This window comes from Schistocerca cancellata, chromosome 3 (assembly GCF_023864275.1).
Source record: "Schistocerca cancellata isolate TAMUIC-IGC-003103 chromosome 3, iqSchCanc2.1, whole genome shotgun sequence".
Classification (NCBI taxonomy): Eukaryota; Metazoa; Arthropoda; class Insecta; order Orthoptera; family Acrididae; genus Schistocerca; species Schistocerca cancellata.
The window spans coordinates 843,626,167-843,642,697 of NC_064628.1; the positions used below are offsets into that span (position 1 = coordinate 843,626,167).

A 16,531-nucleotide genomic window follows, 5' to 3' on the forward strand; every position below is an offset into this window, starting at 1 on the left:
TCAAGTTCCTTCCACACTCGGCGCAGCATGTCCGCATCAATGAGTTCGAAAGCATCGTTGATGCGAGCTCGCAGTTCTGGCACGTTTCTTGGTAGATGAGGTTTAAACACTGAATCTTTCACATAACCCCATCACTTCATCACTGAAAACAAGTTTCGCACTGAACGCATCCTCTTCCACGAGCTGTTGCAACCGCGCCGAAAATTCAAAGCGTTTTGACTTTGTCATCGGGTGTCAGGGCTTGTAGCAATTGTAAACGGTAAGGCTTCTGCTTTAGCCTTTTCCGTAAGATTTTCCAAACTGTCGGCTGTGGTATGTTTAGCTCCCTGTTTGCTTTATTCGTCGACTTCCGCGGGCTACGCGTGAAACTTGTCCCATCGCGTTCAACCGTTTCTTCGCTCACTGCAGGCCGACCCGTTGATTTCCCCTTACAGAGGCATCCAGAAGCTTTAAACTGCGCATACCATCGCCGAATGGAGTTAGCAGTTGGTGGATCTTTGTTGAACTTCGTCCTGAAGTGTCGTTGCACTGTTATGACTGACTGATGTGAGTGCATTTCAAGCACGACATACGCCATTTTGTCTCACTGCGCTCTCGAGCGCTCTAACGGCAGAAACCTGAAGTGCGGCTTCAGCCGAACAAAACTTTGAGTTTTTCTACGTATCTGTAGTGTGTCGTGACCATATGTCAATGAATGGAGCTACAGTGAATTTATGAAATCGCTTCAATCATTTGTAATAGCCCTGTACTTTCTAAATGTACCATGTCTCTGCAGTGCCACGAGACTGCATTCTGTCTTATGGTGGGCAGTGGGCATATGAAGTCTTGGCTCATCAGTGTGTAGTCTTATCTTTGATATTGTAGGGCATTAATGGGGGAACACACAAACAATAAAATACCGTTGGAATGATGATAACTAATGGGTGGAATGGAGGATGAAGTGATTGTGGTGGTGTGCTGTGTTGCACAAAATACCCAGTTTTTCCGATAAAATTTGAGTGGAGACACTGCTTTTGGAATTCATTCAACTGAAAATCTAAATGCAGACACAAATTGTGTATGTCCTGCAGTGTGACCCAGTGCTTCAGTTTCCTGTAGTACTCTCCTTATCTTTTAGTTAATATTTATTACTAAGCAGTAAATGTTTAACTTTTGGAAGGATGTGATAGAGTAAAGAGAAAGTTCAAAATTCACCACTAATAGGTTGCATTGTTACTGTAAATAATGTAAACTATAGTCTTGTTCAATAGAAATTATAATTTAATGAGAAATAATTGTTCTGGTGTGTCAGAGACTGAAGAAAACTGTGCAACTTTTTTCAGAATGCTGACCTTCCTGTTTCTACAACCTTCGCTGGGGGTCTTCGATATGCAGCTTCGTACAGTCCACACCTCCGTCGCTCATTACCAAATATGGCTCATCCAATGAGTACAGAGCCAGCCAAAATTTACCCATATCACTTGCTTCAAATTACAAATTACCGGCTTCCAGCAGATGTAGATAGACTCAACCTAGAGGTATGTGTGGTTTTTCCCTCTTGTTCAAATACATTATATCTATAACAAAATAGCCTATTATATATTTCTTTATTGTCATTGCAGAGGTTATTTTTGTACAGTGTTTAACAAACGAAAGGAAAGGAACTCTGCAATTCAAAATAGTGAGAAAATATTTCTACTCAGAAAGTGGCAGTAAACATATGTTTCTCATATGTTTCAACCATTTTCCCATATTTGTTGTCCTTGTCACAAATTTTTTTTACACATTTTAATTTTTCGTTGAATTATCATCTGAACAATACAGTCTGAACGGCAGTAATGTTGCCACATAGTAGAGACAGCGAAGTGACAGTAATCAGCAGCTAGCCACCAGATTTTTCCAATGCTGTCCAATAGGGCAGGGAAGTCCCCGAATGCCCATCAGGGCATCTTTGGGCAGGTGTAGTTAGTATAGGCTACACAACACATAGACCAACTGTATGCATTCTATTCAAGCATGAGCCACTTGCTGATACCTGCCTGTGGGCACTTGGTCAGGGCTGAATGACTGCACAGGCTATGGCCCAACCACCTGACTTCTGTGCACTAGCAGTTTGGCCACCGCTGCCTGTGGGTGGGCATTTTAAGTGGAGAAATTTGTTATAGACATCAAAAACTTTTGATTGCTGTTTCCAGCACAAGCACAGTTCAGTTTATTACAGTTAAAGTTTCACTGTTCTGATTATGTTGTTTGCATGGAAATCTCTCTCCATTCATGTATCTCCAGCATAAGTTTCCTGATGAAGAAGTATTGCCTGTTTTAGAGAATTCAGACACAAAATCAGAAATTGATTAGTTTGATAATGGCAGTGATTAAGTGCCAGAAATAGTAATTTTGTGAATGAAGAGGACGTGATACAGAAGGGCGTGTTGCTGTAAGTGAAGCAGCCCATGTACTTAATGCCGTTCAGTGGATTGGCAGTTCTGTTATTGCTTTTTGATTTCCTAAACAATTTTACTGTAACTACAGATGCTGGAAAAATAATTACATTTTTTATTTGCCCACAGTGAAATTTTAGAGATGTTAATCTAGTGAATGATGTGCGATTGCACATTTTGTGTATTACATTGTGGAATAAAAGAGTGCTGAGAACTTCTCAGATCTCTCCTGTTAACAACTGGCTGAACTGTTAACCAGATGTCCGTCATTTAGTAAATGGTGGTGTAACTTAGTAGCTCCTCCATTAAAAATGTTGCCTGTGTTCATTTCGTTGCTGTATCAGGCAATTTGTGACATGCTAATTACAAAAAGATTTACACGATTCACAGAATTTAACTTCAAAATGTTCATTAAAAATTTCTAGAGTATCATGTGACTGACACCACAAAATCTGCGACATCACTGACTCTCCCATGGCTACTGCCACTGGCACTTAGGTAAAGTTACAATCACAGAATTCATGTTGTGTACTAGATCATTACAAATTACATTAAAATTTTACAATTCTGGATTGGTAAATAGTAAATGCACATGCATTTTTGTTTGAACTATTGTGTGTGATAATAATTTAACAGAATTTCATAGGCTAACTTGCATAAACATAACACTGTACTTGCCTGAACAAGGCTATACATAAAAATATTAATTACTTAAACATTATGTAAAAGTAGATACTCCTAGCATGTTTTTGTGGTAATTTTGGTACTTATTTGATACATTTGTTACTGCTAGTACCAGTATATGAAATATCAGTAAGTGTGCTTTTTACATTACATGGCAACTATGAAGATCTCTACAGTACAGTGTTCAGGCAAATATATTTGGGGGGGGGGGGGGGCAGGGGGGCAGAGAGGCAGAGACAATGAGTAGCTTGGTTGATAAAATCCCAAGCTGTCTTGTTTCATATGAAGAGTATTAGTACAAAACAGCAAAGTTACGTGGGTACTGCAGTTTGTGACAGAACTGCATTGATCTGTTTTTAATGTATTGTCCCATTCTGCTACATTACACAATATTGCACGATGGCCACTTCTAATTGCAAGCAGCTGTGGGACATATTCATCAGTATTGCAACAAGTATGGAGTTGAGATTGCTTTATTATTATTATTATTATTATTATTTACTTGTCATACAGCACTTCTGTGTTTGTGATCCTGGTGCTGGTCGAGGGTAGTAGTAGCTGGTAACATCTGCTGAAATAGTGGAATGCTGAGGCAGCCCCATAGTGGCTATGGTATCAGTCCTATACCTGACACAAGTCAGAAGTCAGCTGCACAGCGGAGCGAGGGTTATGACTGGGCTGACAATTATTGTCCATGGCACAAAGTAGTTAGTGAGAAGTGCACAGGCTGTCCGAGTCAAACTCAAGAGCATCGGAGACTGGCTGGGATGTCAGCCAACGGCAGGCACCATGTTGTTTCACCTCAGAAGATCCAGTTTGAGGCCTGGAACCAACGTGACTGGCCGACAGCTCAGAGATAGGCAGTTTCGCCTATTGGTGTCACTGCTCATTGACTCAGTAGCAGCTTAGGTGCAGCAGAGGCTATGTTAAGTTCAGAAACACAGTCCCTGTTATTGTTGCTGGAAGCTGAAAAGTTGGTCTCAAGATGTCACTTTGAGTCCCATTCACAGTATGTCTGAAAGAATCTGCATAAATATTCAGTCAGTCCTAGATAAGATTTCAAAGTGGTGCAGAAATTGGAAACTTGCTTTAAATGTTCGTAATATAATTGTGCACCTCACAAAATGAAAAAATGTAGTATCCTATGATTATAATATCAGTGAGTCACTGTTGGAATACGCCAACTCGTACAAATAATTGGGTGTAACACTTTGTAGTGGTATGAACTGGAGTGATGACGTAAGCTCAGTCATTGGTAAAACAGGTGATAGAATTTGGTTTATTGATAGAATGCTGGGGAAGTGCAATCAGTCTACAAAGGAGATTGCTTAAAAATCACTTGCGCGACTGGCCTTAGTACGAGGGCCGTTCAGAAAGTAACCTCCGGTTGATTTAAAAAAATACACCTAGTTAAATAAAAATATTTTAATATATACATCTTACAACTACATCTTTGCACTATTTTTCTACATAGTCTCCATAGCGATTGAGGCACTTATCGTATCTCTTCACAAGCTTTGAAATTCCTTCTGCATAAAAATCACCCGCTTGTGCCTGGAGCCAGCCTGTGACCGCATCTTTGAGCTCTTCGTCGTCATCAAACCGCTGTGACCCGAGCCATTTCTTCAAATGCATGAGGAGGTGATAATCACTTGGCGCCAGGTCTGGGCTGTAAGGTGGATGGTTGATAACGTCCCACTTGAAGGACTCAAGAAGGGCCGTTGTTCTGCGAGCAGAGTGAGGACGGGTGTTATCGTGCAAAAAAACGATACCGGAAGTCAGCATACCACGGCGTTTGTTCTGTATAGCCCGTCGTAACTTTTTTATTGTTTCACAGTACACGTCTTGATTAATGGTCGTACCACGTTCCATGAATTCAACCAACAACACCCCTTTGGCATCCCAAAACACCGTTGCCATCAGTTTTCTGGCAGAAAAATCTTGCGAGGCTTTTCTTGGTTTGGTAGGCGAATTTGAAAGTGCCCACATCTTTGATTGTTCTTTTGTCTCAGGGTTCACGTACTTAATCCAGGTTTCGTCACCGATCACGATTCTGTTTAACAATGGTTCTCCTTTGTCCTCATAACGTGACAGAAAATCTAATGCAGAGGCCATTCTTTGAGTTTTGTGGTGGTCGGTAAGAATTTTGGGCACCCATCGTGCACAGAACTTACGGTAACCCAATCTTGCTGTCACTATCTCGTACAAGAGAGTCTTAGAAATCTGTGGAAAACCAGTAGACAACTCCGACATTGAGAAACGTCGATTTTCACGAACTTTTGCATCAACTGTCTGAACGAGTTCGTCAGTCACCAATGATGGTCTACCACTCCTCTCTTCATCATGAACGTTTTCTCGTCCACTTTTAAATAAACGTACCCATTCACGGACAACTCCTTCACTCATAACTCTTGGTCCGTACACGGCACAAAGCTCACGATGAATAGCTGCTGCAGAATATCCTTTGGCTGTAAAAACCCTTATGACAGCACACACTTCACATTTGGCGGGGTTTTATATTGCAGCACACATTTCAAACTGCCACAAAAACTAAACTAGCGCAGATACGACGTTCACTCGACCACGGCTTGATGCCGACTGACCTGTTGAGTGCGTGAATGCACAGATGGCGTCGCTACTCCCCCCACAACCCGCACTGTGACCGATCGGAGGTTACTTTCTGAACCGCCCTCATATGTTCAAGTGTGTGGAACTCACTGAGGATATTGAATGTGTACAGAGAAGGGCAGCATGAGTGGTCGGGCACAGGTTTGTTTTATCCATGGGAGAGTGTCACAGAGATACTGAAGAAACTGAACTGGCAGATTATTGAAGACAGATGTAAACTATCCTGAGAAAAAGTCTACTAAGAAAGTTTCAAGAACCTACATTAAAAGATGACTGTAGAAATACACTGCAACCTCTTACGTATCACTCACATAGGGATCGCGAGAATAAGATCAGAATAATTACAACATGCACAGAGGCATTCACTTTCATGCTTCCCTTGCTCTACACATGAATGGAATGGCTAGAAACCCCATGTTACAATGGAACCTACCTTCTGCCATGCACTTCACAGTGGCTTGCATAATATAAATATAAATGTAGGTATCCTGCTGTTCTGTAAATCCAATCTTGTTCCCCTTAAGTGCTTTTGCTCATAGTGTGGTTATAGCTACGACTGAGTCACACACTGGTGTCACCCCCTGACAATATTTGTGTATTATAAGAATTGCAGAAAGCTCCGTGGGCACCCACCAGTGTTCCTGCAAGGAATAGTTCCATTTCAATTGTCCTCCAGGGTAGTTTGTACCACCGTAGAGGGGCATACTGTAAACCACTCACTTTGGTATTGGTGTAGCTCTTCTGCTGTCATTAATGCGTGAGTCTTGTTACCCAGTGTGACTAATAGAATTTATTTTATTTTGATGTGTACAAATTAACCTAAAGTCCCCCATTTTACTGAATATGGGTGTCTGGCATAGAATTCTTATTTGCCTTTAGTGCCAACTACTCTGGTTGCCCGGTCGTGTTATTTTTGTTGGGCTATCTCATGATCTTACTGCATATGCAAAAGGTATGACAGAGTGCATGGATGTAGAGTGCTTCCTTTGTCATGCCACCTTCCTTTATTTTACTGTCGCCTTTTTCATGGCCAGTAATGTGAAGTCTCAAGTGTACCCTGATAGGTTCAAATACACTCCATGTGCATGACTTTTGTATGAGTAGGGAGTTGTAACTTCATATTTACAAGTGAAGTCATCTTAACCATTTTGAAAAGACCTCGATAATAAGCATTAATTTAACTTTCCCCTTTTGGGTGTAAAGGATTGTCAACATCACCCATTGCCCTACACAGTATATAAGCAATTTGGTATTTCATTGTCCTATTTGCTCCTACTGTTATAGGGCCTTCGTGTTAACTCTCTGCACTTGGTGCACTGTCTGTAAAGTTTTTGTAAAATTCTGTACTGATGCACGTTTATTCTGCACTCTGGGTTTAACACTCTCGATTGGTGATGGCATTTTCAGTCCATAAGTTCCCTAGTACGAGAATAGCCCCCCCCCCCTACTCTCGTGAATTTTTGAACTGTGTGCAGCATCTACATAAGGTGCAGCATGTACATGAGGTAATAGTGCATCACAGTTACAATGGTGACCATTGACATAGTGACTCAACACCTTCTCCATTATCTTGTTAACCTGTTCTGTTTTGTCATTTGTTTGGAGTTGTAACACACTTAGTCTTAATTTATAAATTTGTAACAAATGACAAAAGTGTGTTTTCAGTTCTGACACAAAGTTATTACCATGGTCTATACAAAAAGACTCGGGACGTCTGAAGATTAATAACCAATTACTAAACTTGTCTTGCAAACGGCCTTGCCACAGTGGTAACACCGGTTCCCGTCAGTTCACCGAAGTTAAGCGCTTTTGGGCTGGGCTAGCACTTGGATGGGTGACCATCTGGTTTCCCAAACACTGTTGGCAAGCGGGGTGCACTCAGCCCTTCTGAGGCAAACTGAGGAGCTACTTGATTGAGAAGTAGCAGCTCCAGTCTTGTAAACTGACATATGGCCGTGAGAGCAGTGTACTGACGTGTCCCTCCATATCCACATCTAGTGATGCCTGTGAGCTGAGGATGGCACGGCAGCCAGTCGGTACCATTGGGCCTTCCAAGGCCTGTTCGGACAGAGTTTAGTTTTTTTAACTTTGTCTTGCCCCACTGTGTTGGCTTATTGATTTGGGAAAGTACCATTTCTGCAAAACTGATCTATTATTGTTCACACACAATAATTTCTTGCCAGCATCTACCTGAAAGGATTTAAGATGGCCAAACCAATCATCTCAGATGGTTTGGTGACCTCCAGTAACCTCTGCAGTGGAATAAGGTGATCACCTAATTTGGCATGCTGTGCACATGGTACACAATTCTTTACATACTGAACTACACATTGCTTATGTGTTCGTCACCAATATTTTTCAGCTAAATGTTGCTCTGTTGTTCTACAGTGGCAGTGTGCTGCTAATACATGATCATTAGCGTGTTTCCACATTTCATTTCGCAACATAGCGGGTACCAGAATACGGGGTCTGAGTTTTGTTTGTCTGCATAAAACTCTGTTATGTGCGATGAATTGTGCTTGCATTGCAAATAGCTTCCACTCTTCATCAGATGCTTGCACTTTCTATTAATCTGAAGAGGTAGAGCCTAACTGTTCTGTCACACAAACTTTCCCACTCAGGTCATAGGCATTTCCGTGTGACTTACCAAGGTGATGGAGCACTTCAAAATCAAATTCACTGAGTTTTAGTACCCAGTGCATTAAACAGCTCAGTGGATCTTCAGAACCTAATAGCTATCTCAGCACTGTATGATCCATTTTGACCTTGAATTTTCTCCCCTACAAATAACATCTAAAATATTTTATGCCATATATAAGATTTAGCTTCTATTTCTCCATTGTAGAATAGTTCTTTCCTGCCCTGTTCAACTATCTTGAGGTGCAGGCAACTGGATGTTCTGCCCTGTCCAGTTCCTGACCTAATGTATAGCTGAGCATGATTTCCTGCATTGCGTGACAGCACGAATTACTTCTCATAATATGGGAAACAAATATCGATCCAGATGTTGAAAGTTCTTTCAACCAGATGAATGGATCCTTGTACACTGCTGACCAATTAAACTTGCCAGCTATGCTATTTCTGCAAATTGCTGTCCAGACTTCCAGTAATGATTCACTAGGCCGAAGAAAGGCAGCAATTCCTTCCCTGTCCACAATGACAGAAAATCCTGTATGACTTTTATTATCCTTGGGTCCATCAGGATTACGTTGCAGCTAATTACATGCCCCAAATACTGTATTTCTTCCAGTGTGTCAGGAACTTTCCTTAATAATACCCTCTTGCAGCCTTCGGTTAAAAAAATCTTCCAACACTGGTTGCAGTTGATGTAGCATACGGTGTGGCTTACACTACACAGGCTGTTTATTCTCAGTTGTGATTCTATGCTGTGTCTCTGTGGTCACTAGCAGAGACTCAAGAGAATCCTTATTTTCTAAAAATAATTGCTCCATTGATATCCTCTCAGCTCCTTCCAAGTGCACTACCATCTCTCATAATGCAGCTAAAGTGGCAACCTCCAAGTTATGGTCCAAATTTGCTCTGTCTAAATTCTCCTTCTATGAGGTCTCCAAATAGGTGACAATCATCCATTGGACAGTTCCACGTCTGCCATCCCAGAACTACCTATTCCCTGCTCATCCTCAGACTTGTGTAAGCAAACAACACTCCTGCTTATAAAACACAGGTTTGTATCTAATTCCTCTGCTGTGTACGGCATTTTTACCAGCAATTAGTTCGTAGACTCAGCCACAGTAGTTTTCTCATACCTTGCAGTACATTGTCGCACAAATTGATCCTTAATGGTAGTGCATACAGTCTGTGTAGTTTGTCTTACAGCAAGGATGAACCTTGTGGCAATATGGCACTGTTGGCAGTTTCCCTCAGATGCAATGATGTCCCATTGAGTTCTTCTATATGCTGATCAAGGTCAGTTCTAGCGAGATGTTCAAGTAAGAAATCTAACCCTAAGTCTGTGCAGTAACCATCCATCACCGATACGAAACCCCCGGAAATTTTTTTTTTCCAACCCAAAAACTCACCACCACTGAACCCAGCAAAAGCAGGTCATTTCCACCCACTCCACTTAACCTACATTGTGGTAGGCCCAATCTCCTATTCTCCATGATGCCCAAACTTTTCATGAACACCTGTGAATCCATGTTCAACAAAAAATTATGCTGTCTTCCATCCACTAAGCCTGTGAGCAAAATCCTGCCATTGCACCCATTTTGCTTGTCCTTGTATTTACTGGGAGTGACACAGGGTAGCTCCAGAGCCCCATTGTTGTTGAACAGCAAATTAGAATTCCTAACCAGTTTCCACCTCGTACACCATGTGTTAGACTTTTGTCTGCATTCCTATTTCAGATGCCCTGTTCTTACATTGTGATTCATAACATTCTCACCATGTAAGGACAGTCCATCTTCGTCAGTAACATGTAACTCCCACAGTGATATTTACTGCCCCAAACTCCAGTCACTGCGTTCATCTCTTCTAATGCTATCACAGTTGCTGTGGCTTCAACTAAGTTGTGAGGAAGCTCTGCCTGTTCTTTTCTTGTCACATTGAACAGCAGTCCCCTCAAAGATACACCTAATGCCCTCTGTTCTGCCTCCTTGCAGAAGGACCCTATTGGTATCATCGCTGTCGATCAACTTATCTGTGACATTTAGCTTTGTAGTCCTGTCCACAAAGTTTTCAATGGACTTGTTCAGCTGTTCCCTATGATACCTACAGCTGTTTTTTCTTCTGTATCACTGCAGCAGGCCTGCCTTCAGAATTTCAAATGTCCGTGGACTCCTTAACTCCTTGCAATACATTGCATACCCCTTAGTGTCTCCCAGCAAATGTAATTTGGCCACATGTAAAAACTGTTCCCATGACCAACGTCCCAGTTTGTGATTGTGAACAAGTTGTCTATGAATATGGACACTTCCTCCCCTGCCTTACTTAGAAAAGGAGAGGCTAGGTTAATGGTACTAATGCCTGGGGTGTGTAACAACATACTGGACAAGAATTGATCCCTTCAATCCTCTCTCAGTGCTTCTAAGTGCACAGCTCTCATGCTATCTGCTTAGAGTTGCACCATCTGATTCCATAAGATCCAAACTGCCACAGCAGTAGTAACCTTCTCCACCTCTGGTTCATTCACTGCAAAACCTTTGTCAAAAGAAAAGGAACAAATACCACAGTCATATTTCAGCCACTGACCACACCTAACTCTTACATATGAGTGCTAACTGTGGCCATTCACTACATTCCCTGGCAAAATATCCAGGCCTCCTATTCACCAGTATCACAGTTATGACAGAGTAAATAATACTTCCTTAACAGAAACGTTCTTTATTATTGGCTGCGTTTGATATAGCACTCCGATGATAGTGACCCAAGTGTCAGTTGTGGCTACTAGCAGTGGGCAACATATTCCCAAACAGCAGAATGCTGAGGTACTTCTGCAGTGGCTGGTGGCATCGGTGCACCCGTTGATGTGAGTTGAGTGTCAGCACCACAGTGGAGTGAGGTTAGGGAGCTGTGCTGGAGAGCACTGTCTGCAGACCGAGGCTGGTGGCAAGACTCTGGTGCCTGAGCTGAGCTGGGACCCACAGAGACTGGCTGGAATGTCAAGTGTGGTGGCCAATGGGCTGCCTCACCTCAGCAGATCCAGTTCGAAGCCTGTACCGACAGGTGTAGTTGATAGCTCATAAGCCAGTGGCTTTCGTTATACTGTGTTCATCATAAGAATAAGCATGACGTAAACATTACACCATGTATTCTTCTGCATTTGGTTGAATCTCACTAGATTTCATTTCACTTGGAGCAGAAGCCAAGCTGTGTTTAGTACAGTCAAGTATGATCGTAAGGATACGTTTTATTCTGTGTTATATGAAAATAGACAGAGTGATAAGGTGGGACAACAGCTTTACCGGCGCATTTAACTTCATCAGCACTGGCCAGACAGTTGCTCAAACTAACCTGCATTGATGTAGGCAGTTGCAGTTTAGACGTAAAAAAAGAGATGAGGAGAGAAACAATATAGCTTTGAATGTCGTTTAATTTTTAAGGAGAATGAAGTAGTATTCAGAAAAAGTTGAGCACAGCCACACGCTTTTCAGGTGACCAGATGGAAAGCATAAAACATTTTTGTTCTCACCTCCAGTTGCAAGCAAGAGTGATGAAAATTCCTAGCTTAAACACAGGGTAATTTTTCTGAGCAAGCTATGTGTGGTACAAAAGCATACTGCAGGGATTTCACTGTACTGATGAACACTGAAGCCACCAGTTACAGTCAGTCGTCTGGTAATATCTTAGCTCTTTCCTTATTTGAATTCGAGAAATACATTTCAGTTCTAGAACCGTCATCTGCTACATTGAGAATGAGTCGATCAACAACAGAATCCACGAAGCCACCCAGGCACTGCATTTTCTCCTCCTCTTTTGTGACGAGCTGTTCTATACCCCACCAGTGTTCGGCAGTGATATGTGGGTGTCCGTTAGTTCCAGCATGTCTGCCAGCTTAACATTCTTGTAATTTCTTGCGACAAATCCCTTAACTCGGCTCCAGATCAGTTCTTTTGTGTTCATATTGTAATGGTACAGTGGCAAATGTAAAAATGCAACATTTGTCTAGTGCGCTCAATGCTGTGAAAATGATTGTTTTTCATTTTTCTACGATTATCACCCAGAACAATGGACATAGTGACATAAAAAAGTATTTGGTTTTTCATTTTTGTCCTAAAAAATTAAATTGTTATGTTTTCTTAATTTAAATCTTTGTTAACAATCTTTCATAAAATATCGGTAACTAAGAATTTATGTTTGAAATGAAAACAGTAACTTTGCATGTAATGTATAATTAGAAACAAGATGATGTGCATTATTCATTAAAAAATGATTGGGGGGGGGAGGGGGAGGGGGATCACGGCGAGGCTTGAACCAGCAATCCATGAACTACACCAGATTGACAGTCTATGCTGCCGATTCCGCTACGTGTCCATTGTGGATTTGTATATCAACTGTACAATATACAGTCCCTTGGAATATTTTAAAGCTGATTTTTTTCTGTAAATCTATTAAAAACATTAAGAAAAACCTATTTCTCGACACTTCTTAACTGTGTCCCACGCATGTATTTCACTGTGGAACAGGAAGCAGCCTCAGCCATTTCCATACTGCATATTAACAGCGCGACAATCAGAGCACAACAGTGCAGACTGACGGCACGTGATTTTTTAAATAGAAAATACATAGCCAACACATGATTAAATAAAATGTTGTTGGCTGTTAATACATTAGAATACCTTGAAGTTTCATTTAACATAACATAATAACAACATATCTAACACATAAGTAGGATCTACTTCCAAGAGTGTGACAAACATTAGTATACCTGTGCTATGGCTTCTGACAAATCATCGCTTTTGTGTTTGTTTACATCAGGTTTATTCTTATGATGAACAACAGTGCTCAGTGAGGCTGCAGTAGGTTAGCTGCACATTTGACCTGTGACAGTGAAGGAGATTGCGCCGGTCGAATGTGTGGCACAGAAGGAATGTTGCTACTGGCTGAGCTGGGAGCATTTATACTTGCTCCAGCTAGGTGCATCATAGCAGTAGCTAGGTACCCCTGTCGCCTATCTGGCTGTGGAAATACCACGTTGTGACACTATATGTAGCAATACTGCTGCCGCCGCCCCCCCCCCCCACACCCTCCCCCCCCCCCCCCCCTTTTCCATGGTGAAATGCCGTGTTGCAAAGTGTTGAACCAGCACTATTGAAGCCGCTGGCTGCAGATTTAAATCAGTGGCTGGTCCTCACATGCCTTGATTGGTTACACAGGTCCACCTGAATCTGACATTGCAACATTCTGTATGTAGATAAAATTAACTTGATCCGCATGTGTGCCAACTAGTAAAATTTTTAGCTCACTGGGAAAGATGTATACATTGATGAACAGTTAGAGCAAAGAAGAACAAGACATAAATATGATCTTGACAACTGATAAAGCCCGTATTTTCATTTTGTATCAAGGGAGGAAAAACACGCACTGCTCAGCACTTTCATTATAAAGTGGCATGAACCAAAGGAGGAGGTGGAAACGGAAAAATGTGATCGCTATAGATGGAATTGATGAAATGATCCATAAATCTACAAGTTATGTGCAGGAAATCGCCATTGTGTATTTTGGACATAGTGACAAATAAACAAAAAATAAAATGGAAGGATAATGGACAGTACAGTAACAGACCAACGCATGGAAAAAAAAGTATTGCTTCTGCAGCCTGCTAATGAATTGGAGGGAAAGACAAAGAACACGCAGTTTTAGGGAGAATAGAAAGCAAAAGAGGAAGTTATGAAGAAATGGAGGGAATGCTATATCAGCATCTGCAGAGGCAACAAGTGGAGTGACTTATGTTAATGTTGTAAATTTCTACAGAATATATGTAGAAGTTAATAGTGACTGTGGTGAATAGCACTATAATGACAAACTTTTAAATATACTTGTGAAATGGAAACAACAATAAAATTGTCATGTCCTGAAAAACCCGTTTCGAACAATTTCAGCTGTGGTGCAGTGTCAGCTAATGAAAAGAAACCTACATTTAAATGAACAAACAGAAATAATAACATAGTTATTTTGTACTGATTATTGCACTTAGCTTGAATTTATATGATAAATACGAAGTTTCTATGCTGGAATCAAAGTGGCCTCTTACCACTTCTGCCTTCAAAAAATGGCTCTGAGCACTATGGGACTCAACTGCTGTGGTCATACTTCTGCCTTCCTTGTGTTAATTTGTTGTGTAGTTGTAGTGGCTGTAAAAGATGACTTATTCTCTCTTAAGATTAACATGTTGTGTGTTACAGTTTTTGTTACGAAAGATGTTGTGTGTTACAGTTTTTGTTATGCAGTGCTCTTTCCCAATATGAGACACATATTTTACACCTTCTGTAGTACATAAGGAAATTTATTGCTTGTAACAAGGAAATTGTATCTAAAGTAAAAAACATAATGAGCTATCGTAGTAGGCGTGATTGTCTGAATTTTGTTATTAATCCATCCATTTAATTTACAGCGCCATCTTTCTGACGCTGAGTTTGAAGCTGTGTTCCAGGTGTCAAGAGTGGAATTCTACCGCATGCCCCAGTGGCGAAGAAATGATTTAAAACGACGAGCCCGTCTTTTCTGAATTGTTGGCAAATTAAAATTTACTTTATATATTTATATGGTAGCTATTGTCATTACAAAGTTTGTGACAATTAATGTAAAGAAAGCAAGATTTAACTCGGGCAGTTTATTGAGGACTCTTAGTGCTCCTTATTTGCTGTATCTGTTTCTGTTTCAATTTGCAGACATAATGTTTGCTTCAAAAGATGTTTGCATCTTAATTTTTCGTAACAACCATTTCATATAAGCATTTGTAAAAGCTGGCATTAATAGATCCTATTTTTATTTGTACTCATAATTTTCACTGTCATCATCATTTTCATCAATTAGTAAGTATTACTGAAGACATCACATTTATCATGTTCATTCAGCTTGTTCTGCTACAACTAGTCAGGTATGTTGCTTTGTAGAATATTGAAGGATACAGGACATCACTCAGTGGAACATTTAAATACACATGCTTTATCTATATTGTACATTTAAGTGTAAATATTTTTATTGCTGGAACAGATCCATAATGGTGTCTTGTCAGTGGGAAATTCTTTCAAATATAAAGCTTAGTAAGTGAATTTTTGTGTGGCACAGGTGTGGTCTGTACGCAGCTTACATTGTATTTTAGTTCTCCATTTTATTATTGTGTTATGTACCATGTATGCTGTAAAACCAGTTTAACCACTTGAAAATACATGCATTTGCCTTGAAAGTATTGTGTAAAATATGAAAGCACTATTAGCAGTTTGACATAAATAAATGCTGAAAGTGGTGCATATCTTATACTAAATAGGTGCTGTCTATTTTATTGTGCTACGTGAAATGAATCATTCCAGGCAGTCTCCTTTCTCTCTCATTCACTATCTAATGATATTGTCTGCTCTGGGTTATGTAAATGTTATTTCTGTACCTAATTAGAGTGAAATAACGCACCCTTAGTGAACATTTGATGTTACGTTGGTTTCTGATTTGAATTTATGTAAATCTTCACAGGCATATCTCTGTCTTTGTGGTGAGATATTTTTTATTTCATGACACATTTCAGCATAATTCAAATCTGTTTATATCTTCTATATTCTGTTACTTTTTTACACTGTGGCAGATGTAGCTCCCATAAATTGTAAATGGCTGGACAAATGACTAGATTTCAGGAATAAAAGACTGCATTTTTGTAGACAACTTGCGTCTTTGTACTAATTTTAAAGTACCATTTGAAGGACACTGTCATAGCAGTGAACTTCTGGTGTGTGATTGTTAGAAGATGTCTCTCATTTTGCCTTTACTTTTTAATGATTAAAGTCTTACTAACCTTATCTTGGATTGAGAAACAAACAATAGTGTTAATTGCTGTTAATTGGAAGAAAATACATTGTACTGCCATTAAAATTGCTTATGTAGAGTGCCTGAATTTCAGTGCCACCCTTTTTTCCTATTTTTACAGTTGTGTAATGCATTATCAAAGGTGGAAATTGTCAGTTGTTTGCTTTATGGTGCTAGGTGGCAATTTAAAACTGAAATAAAGTATCACTGCTGTATGTGTAAATAAAATAATAATGGTTAATAATACACAAGAAAGAAATATAACTTAGCCAGTCTTCTGCACAATTCTGTATGGTCTGTGTATATGAAAATAGCGATTAAAATTT

At 40.3% G+C, this 16,531-nt stretch overlaps 1 protein-coding gene across 6 annotated transcripts in view; it reads left to right on the forward strand.

Moving 5' to 3' along the window:
• The window catches only part of LOC126175901 (actin-binding LIM protein 2), a 328,131-nt gene extending 312,067 nt beyond the window's left edge, over positions 1-16,064 (forward strand). For 4 of the 6 annotated variants that reach the window (XM_049922962.1, XM_049922960.1, XM_049922959.1 and 1 more), the window contains 2 exons: positions 1,323-1,517; positions 14,803-16,064. In XM_049922962.1, coding sequence (XP_049778919.1) covers positions 1,323-1,517; positions 14,803-14,916 — 309 coding nt within the window. In that variant the 3' untranslated portion in view covers positions 14,917-16,064. Of the gene's footprint in view, positions 1-1,322; positions 1,518-14,802 lie in introns of those variants that run through there. The other 2 variants (XM_049922964.1, XM_049922963.1) reach the window with 1 other exon arrangement.
• Positions 16,065-16,531: the final 467 nt, after the last annotated feature.